The 8,554-nt window shown below is 37.5% G+C and overlaps 1 protein-coding gene across 1 annotated transcript; it reads right to left on the bottom strand.

Moving 5' to 3' along the window:
- Positions 1–1,415: 1,415 nt before the first annotated feature.
- LOC108430040 (MOB-like protein phocein) lies at positions 1,416–6,698 on the bottom strand. The gene is made up of 8 exons (XM_017702189.2): positions 6,480–6,698; positions 5,430–5,492; positions 5,209–5,309; positions 3,787–3,829; positions 3,402–3,488; positions 2,881–2,960; positions 2,422–2,533; positions 1,416–2,235 (listed from the first exon to the last, which is right to left on the bottom strand). The coding sequence occupies exons 1-8, from the start codon at positions 6,537–6,539 to the stop codon at positions 2,104–2,106; spliced, it is 678 nt and encodes a 225-aa protein (XP_017557678.1). The 5' UTR covers positions 6,540–6,698; the 3' UTR covers positions 1,416–2,103.
- Between the last annotated feature and the right edge of the window lie 1,856 nt (positions 6,699–8,554).

The following is an 8,554-nucleotide window of genomic DNA, read 5'->3' as shown; positions in this document are numbered from 1 at the left end:
ACAAGTGCAAATGATCTGGATGACATTGTATTGCAATGTGACGAAGATATTTCATAACTGCCTTTATACTTTTATACAAAAACAATGATGTCATATGCTCTTTATGTACTTAATTTTTATTAACTCAATATTAAGATACAGTGAACTAATTTTCATACTGTATTAGTCATACTGCTCCTTGATCAGCTTATTCAACCAGCCATAATTATTTATTTATTTAAATATATATCAATATATCTGTAGTCTGTCTTTTCGCTTACAGTTTCAGAAACCCACTCATTGTCCCACAAACCACTATCCCCTGTGCAATTGTGTTTTCCTTTGGCTTGATTTTCTGGAACTGAGTTGTGTTTATGTACATAGTTATAGTGGCAGAGATAAAAATTTTAGATTGCATTAATAGAATGTGACAAACAGCATAAAACACATTTACATGTCACTCAGTTGTGACAATACTTTAATGCAACAATAATTTAGATATGGTACTTCTTAGTATATGCACTGGTTTGAGACATTGTGTAAACACATTTGGAGAACTGCTGTTGGCCTAAAGAACTAACTGGGTCAGACTTAAGCAGTGCATTACAATATTTATGCAGTGTTTTTTAAGCAAAACTATAAAGACTGATTTTAGATTCAGTCATGTGCTTTATGGTGTCATTTTGACGTTATTTTCTCAAGTAAATTTAGTCCAGTGACGAGTTTACAATGGTAATTTAAAAGTTTATGGATCTTTTGACAGTTTTTGTTCTGTACAATAATTACACAAAAAGCAAAACACTGGTCTGTTCTAACGGTACTTAACACTTGAAAGTGATTGCCTAAAATATGACTGATTTAAAAAAAAGTTTTTAGATTTATTACTTCACTAAAACTCATCTCTAGGTTTGTGACTTTTTTCTTCTTTTTTTTTTTTTTAAAACTGTACACCGATACGGTTAGTAACATCATTCTTTGTTCTTGGACCTGGGAAAAGTTTCACTTCTCAGATGCCAAAAGTTTGATTCAGAGAGCTACATATTCTGTTTGTTGTTAGCAGTAAACGTTTAATGGGTATTTGCTTACAGTTGACCAGTATTTCCATATGTCTTCATTTAAAATTTGCCAGTTGCTGAGATGTATCCTTGTTTTGAGGGATTTTGTTGGTTCTTAAGTGCTTTTTGGAGACTGTATTGTTCGTCAATAAATATAACTGAGTTTTTGATTCAACTGACTCAAACATTTGTATGTGTATAGAAGGAACAGGGGTGATGAGTAAACATCTGCTCTGATGTGCCATACAGTACTACAAAAGGGTCACAAACAGGTAATTTATCTATACTTGTTTATTCATTATTTATTCACATACTAATGAAAATGATACAGTTTTGTAGAAACCCAACAATAACAAAAAAAAGACAATGGTCTTAGTTGTGAATGTTTTAAAATGACAAGTTTTAAGTAACATTAGCAATAACTTAACCAAAGGAATAAAGAAAACACAAGCACAGAAAAAGCAAGCAGAAGGTTAAAAAGACTGGAGCATGATTTTTAGATAATGTACAGAACAGGTGTGGCAAACATGGTATCCCCATGGTTAAAAACCCTATCATGACACTAAAACGTCCCTGTAGTGTTCCTGTAGCTCTACCGTTGGCAGGGCTGAGTATTTGCATCAGCCAGCTGATTTCTCCAAAGCTTTCCTTTTTGTCTTATGTACTCCATTAAAGAAAATATTTTGACCTCTTTGTGGTAGCAGACGCATGAGTTTGGCATTTGTAAGGTCTCTCATGGTGGGTTTTGTTGTTCAAGATGACAGTATTTGGACGGGCACAATGGTATGTAAAACGATTCATATGTATGTAGGTGCGTGTGCTGCGCTTTTATACAGGTGAGGTACTTTTATGTACGTTATCCAATCTAACCGAATGTGTGCCTGGTAAGTGGATTTGTTGAAGGAAGACCTCACCCAAAAATCCTAACCCTGCTCATGATAAATAAAATCTAGTATAGGCCAACTGGCAATATGTAAATGAGATCCTGTGAAGATGTCCCCACTAGCATTGATTTACTGTCAGCAAGGTTAGCATTTCTGCATGAACTATTCCTTGACAACTTGCATCCTCAGGCCTCGCTCTCAGCAGAGCCCGCATTCTGCACCTCCTCCTCCAGAATTGGTACGATTAGATTGTCCTTTGACATCAGATTATATTTCATTACAAAACGAGTAAACCGGTGACACAGGAAGGTCTCATTCTGTAAATACAGAAAACAGATGCAAAGTAAATCAGTCTTGGTTTGGTTTCAATTATTAAGCTCCCTTAAAGTCTGCTGCTGGGGGGTGGGGGAACTTTGCCATATAAAACCCATTTCAGTTTAGGACTAGACTTATTCCTTGTCTCAAAATGCTAGACAATTCAAAACATCATTGACTCAGCTCACCTCATACTTGTCGAATATCTGGCGGTGGTGAAAGTATGCGTGGGAGAATATCCTGTAGATCCGGCGGCAGACAGAACCCAGCTTTGCCACAGATGACTCCTTTATGCTCACCCTGTAAAAAACCCACAGAGATTCACATTATCATTCACTCAGTTAAACTTTCACTAGCATAATATCTTTATCATAATAATTCACCCTAATTCACAATGTACAATGATGGTTAACTATACATTCCCATGCTTGCTTATTCAGACTTGTTTACTTATAAATGGAGATTACAGGAGAAAAAAAAAAAAACTATCCCAGAACTCTAAGCCATAAGATCCACCCCCCCTCCTCATCTAAGGTACAAATGTATTGGGAGAATGGTGTGGATTCAGTGAAGGAAAACATAGTCAGGTGAGTTTTCAGAGACTAGTACATATGTACTACAGCGCATCATACCACTGTGATGCTCACCGGCTGGGGAAATACTTGTTACTGTTCAGAAGACAGGCAGCTCCATCCAGCGTATGTCTAGTGTAGTCGATAGCAGGACACTGAGGACAGACACAGGCTTCAGTCAAGAAAACACTAATACATGCACACAAGTACACTTTTCCTTTCATGTGCATTTGTTCATTTATGTTCCCTGTGATCAGCATTAATACAAGCTATTTTTTAAATTGTATTTGGTCAAAAAAAATCTTTTTTTTTTTTTTGGGGAAAAAAAAATCAACTTGGGTCTGTTACAGTTAACAATATTAATACTGTGTTAGCACAATAAATGGTCTTTTATATCAGGGTCAAATTTGAGTGAATAAATCAAATGCACTTAATATCAATTAGCTACAAAAAAGCAATATGATATGATTCAAATAATATTGCGTTATTCAACAACACTAATTCGAATTCAAACACATTCAGAAGAAAGGTTTATGTTTTGGTCAAGGCACACAGGCCTTAGTTATGCATACACACTTACACATTCTTGCCCTCACCTCTTTGGGGGTTTTATGTGCTGCACACAAAAAGATCCACTGCTCTGTAGCCGTCATCTGTGTACATGTGTCAGGGTGGCATTCTCCCTGAAGGGTAGAGAAAGAGAGAGAGAGAGAGAAAAAAAAAAAAAAAAACATGCTGTGAGATTAGGATGTTGTGATGAGGTCTTTCAACTTTCTTAGAGATTTAACTATCAAAGGCACAACAGAAGCACTGTGGGCATTGACATTCACTTGCAGCAGTATCATAATGAATTTGGCTTTAATAAAATGGCTGCATTTATATGTTTTTGACTGCCTTTCACAGAACGGTTAGCTTTACTTTCAAAGGTTTAATATCCAAATGGCAGTAATGTAGGTGTGTGTGCAAGACAGAGATTTCTACCTGTAATTTAACAGCAAGGCCATTTAGTTCCAGACAAAACTGTCTATAAAGAACACAGAAAAATTAAATAAGGACAAATAGCTATTAATCGTGTAGCCTGCCCTTCGTTAAAATATCAGACATGAAAATCAAGACTAATGTGGTTCATGTTATTTACAACTAGAATACTGTATAATGTAGATGTGAACAGTACCAGTATTTTGAGCTTTACGATACAGCACAGAATAAAGTTCTGCTTTCAGTAATCTCCCTTTAATTCACATGCTACTAATAAGAAATGATTAATTATTCAAAACACATTACACTGTTAAAAACCAGGTATTCAAGCAAAGTAAGCCTTTCAAAGTCCCCACTGACAGTGAAATTTATTGCCACCTTAAGGTTAGTTCCAATGATTTTTCAAAACATTCTGTATAATTCAGTGGTTGGAATGCAATCAAAGTCATTCAGAGTGATTTCATGTTAAATGGTTCATTATAGAGAAAATTAGTCACATTTCGTTACATTGATGGTGATGGGAACCGGGGATCATGATAAATAACACTGCAAATATAGCCATTTTATTTGCAATGACCATCACACCAACATGTCTTAAGTTTGTATATGTGAGGTCAATAAAGGTGAAATACTAGTAGATAAAATATAGTACATAAACAATTTACAACCCTTGTTTTAAAAAAATTTGTTTAAAACCACAAGACTATCATAAACGTCTCAGGCATCAGGCAAAGTATCTGTAACCACTTCATGTGGCTTTTAGAGACATTCAGACTCATTCATTCAACTCTTCAGACCTCCAGTTCCTTTCACCAGCATTGTGAACAATTCTGACTGTGTAAGTCTTTCGAGAACAAACGGTTTCCCATCATAACACACTGAATGACTTTGTCTACATCTTCATGATACAGCTGTGCGGGATTTTGAAGAATTAGTGGATCCTCCTTTAACACCTTAAAGGGTAACTTCACCAAATTTTCAAAAAGTCTACATAATTAAATGGTTGAGATGGAAACAAAGTCATTCAGAGTGGTGTGGTGTAAAGTGCTGCATTCTACAAAAACATGCCACAGGAGACTTGTTCACAGTAGTGGTGATAGGAACCAGACGTCTGAGTTTAATACCTCTAAAAGCTACATCCAATAAATTTGTTACATGAAATTGTTAGATATACGTTTCCTGATGTCTGAGACATTGTTCTATAAAAGTTAGGATAAAATGTATTTAATCAATTTATTTAAATGTATTCATGGCAAAGGGGTACATGTAAAAAACCCCAAGACACGTGTAGGTTCACTGTTGGTTTTGGATAGTAAATAAAAGCTGTGTTTACATCTCAAGGACTGAACTGATCAGAATTTTTTTTTTTTAAATTGGTGGAATTCCCCTTTAAACTGTGCCCAAAGAGCCGCTGAAATCACGTACCTCAGGTGCTCATATTTCCAAACACCCTCGTCCTGCCCCTCAGGAGGCTCCAGGATCTTGTCGATGTTGGCGCAGTCAGAGCGAATGTTCTGCTGAATGTACTACAGAGGGAACCAGAGATTCAGCTGAACAGCTGACGGACAAAACACAGTAACCCCAAAGCAGCTGAACATGAGCAGCTCAGGTTCCCCCAGCCAGAAAAATCAAAGCTTAATGCCCACCTGCTGCACCGCCAGAGTGCTGTCCATCTCCTCAAAGGACTCATCGGGCCAGTTGTAAAAATCCTGTCAGCACATTTTGAGGATGCCATTACTTCAGATGAGGGAATACATCCCAGAACAACTTAGAAATACTGCTGTGGTCCCCATGAATGTCATGAATGATAAATACTGTTAATATTTATCTAAAGAACTGATGTCTTCAAAACGTAGCCTAGTTGTTTGGAACGGTTTAATTTTACCAGACACTCTAGTAGCGTTAGTTCCCTCACACAGGCAGCAGAAGTAGCTAACCTAACTAACAAGGCCGAACCTGGCTTCCTATTTGCCAGCTTCTTGTTCGAATTTTCCCGTTCCACCTTAAACGAGACGCCAGAATGTAACTGCTACATCATTTAAGGTGGATAAAGGGAAAATCTTAACAAGAAGCTGGCGAGTAAGAAGCTGACTTCAGCTTCGTGGAGGAGTGAGCAGCTAGCTGGCGTTAGCTAGATAATAGCTGGCTGCTCTTAGGTTAGCTGAGCTATTCTCAATTCCCTGGCAAGCCACTTCCATTCATCCACTTAATAATTAATCAGTAACAACAACGCAGAACCGCGGAAACTAACAGATAACAAACGGTGAATTATAACCATTTTAAGGAAGACAAACGGTAGCTGCTAGCTGGCTACCTGGGGTAGCGCTGGGAAGTTAGCCTGCTAGCTTATTTTGCTAGCATGCCTCCCGGTTACGTCCAAAATGTCACTTCGGGTTAATTTCACACTTTTTAACAAGCTGCATCTACACCACAACACAGCAGACCTCTTTATAGTCACAGCTGACAGCAACTTAACTTAGTGTATTAATGATTAAGGTTAGCAAGCTAGCTAACCCTGTGGCTAACTAAGCTAGGTTAGCTTTTCGCCAGAAGAGCGTTTACTCGACAGGCTACGCTGAACACTGCGTGCTTTTAGGGCTTGGAAACGGCCTCATCACCACCTCTATATGTAATTATTCTATTCTTCGTCTATTTCCGTATGTTCCATCTGCTGATTTTCTCTAACACTGAGGTACCTTCGCCTTGGTTCCTGGACGGTTCCTCCTCAGGACTGCTGCTCCCTCCGCCATGACCATCTCGGCAATGTTCCGGCTCTGACAGACTCTGCTACAACAACACACCAGCTCCCCCTACTTGGTTTCTAAACCTGTTATTTACGTAAAATGATGGCAGATGTCATTTTCTCTTAAAGACCGTTCACGTCTGAGAGACCTATATCTCTGAATCGTTTCCTCGACCCATTACCTGAGGTGAACAGAGTAGCCTAAGGCCTTAAAAACATGGTTAGTCAAGGGATCTTTAGTAAAGGCACTGGTTCTTTACAACCATGAGTTCTACACAGAACCATTTCATGATTTAATATTGCTCTTTGCATGCTGAAACGGTTCTTCAGATTGATGGAGAATGTGTATGGTTCTAACCTTTGTAAATATGGTTCTATATAGCACCAAAAAGAGTTCTTCTGTTGTCACACCCTTGACAATGTAATAATAGAAGAACCCAGTTTGGTGCAAGAACAATATACAACACATTCTGCGTCAATCTAAAGAACCATTTCACCAACATGAAGAATGAAGTGGTTCTGTATAGAACCATTACTCTCATTAAAGAGCCCTTAAAGAATCATTTTCTTAGAGTGTATGTGCATCAATGCATGATAATGACATACAGTAGAAATAACCGTACTTAACAAACTGAGCAACAAACTATCGGGTAGTAATAAACAAATTCATTTCTAAAATCTTTTTCAAACAGCGATGTTTAACAGGTGCTATTCTTCTATTTGTCGCCGACAAGAGTAAATGTGAAGGCCTACGGTGGAACTTAGTAAATAGTCAAGTCATTTTGTCACAAATATATGTGAGTATAAATAGTCACTATAATCATTTATGAACAACAGAGAACAGGCAAAAATGCTTACTTCATTCGCTCCTAAGCCTGTAATAAAAGATCCCATTCTTCACAAACACTGATAATACACAGTACTTCTTTAGGTCCAGTATGGTTAGTCCTTAGAACTTGAAATATAGACTATATATGAATTTGTTAATATATAAATGAGTTAGCACACCTGAGTGGCATAACTTGGATCTTACGGGCCTTAGTGCAAAAAAAGACTTCCCCACCATCAGGAATACTTTTAGTGAATAAGTAATGGCAGTGAAATTTGCTTGTTTACTCTATTGTTACAACTTAAACAGCCTGATGTTCTGAAGGCATGCCACTCCATCCACTAGCATCTAAAGTTAAACAAAATCTCATGTCTCCAAAAAGACCCCTTTGAGTTGAGTTGTCTTCTCACAGTGTGGGGATGGACAGAATGGACAGAAATGCTTTTTTAATATATGTTTGTTCATTTTTTTCTTTGAGATCTTAAGCAAGAGCGTTTTTTTAAGCTCTTTTGAAAACTCCTGTTTCTCCAGTTATTTCCCTGTCTTTCCCCTTCCTTATTGCTGTTGTCGGAAGAAAAACCTTGTATCTCCAGTGTTTCAGTTTTTGACATAACTTAAACCCATGCCCACTTATGTTTAGATATGGAAGGAGCATCAAGGGAAGGCCTCGTCCTTTATGAGCAGCGATAATTCGAGGCTCACCTCTTTGCCAAAAATGCATCAGCAAAAGATCCCACTGTTTAAGAACAATGTTCCGCAGTGTGAAAATACAAGGATTTTATGTATTTCATCCTCTACAGTATATCAGTATCATCAAAGGATTGGGAATCTGCATTAATCCTCCAAAAGCCAAAAGAAAATGCACAAATGCACACTCAGACAGCACTGCATTAAAAAACAGCATGTTTCTAATGAAGGATATCATCACATTGATTTGGGAAGAACTATTGTCAATAAACAGTCAATCATCAAACGCTGAAGTTAAGACTGTTCTATGCACAACAGAAACCAAATTTCAACTGCATCCAGAAATGCTGCCAACTTATCTGGACTGGAGTTCATTTGAAATGGACAGATGCACAATGAAAAGATGTTTTGTAGTCTGATGAGTCAACCTTTCAGATTATTTTTGGAAATAATGGATGTCCAGGTTGTTACTGGTATAAAGTACACAATTCAGTGTCTGTTATATGGGTGTA

This window comes from Pygocentrus nattereri, chromosome 30 (assembly GCF_015220715.1).
Source record: "Pygocentrus nattereri isolate fPygNat1 chromosome 30, fPygNat1.pri, whole genome shotgun sequence".
NCBI classification, from domain to species: domain Eukaryota; kingdom Metazoa; phylum Chordata; class Actinopteri; order Characiformes; family Serrasalmidae; genus Pygocentrus; species Pygocentrus nattereri.
This window is presented reverse-complemented; position numbering and strand designations above follow the sequence as displayed.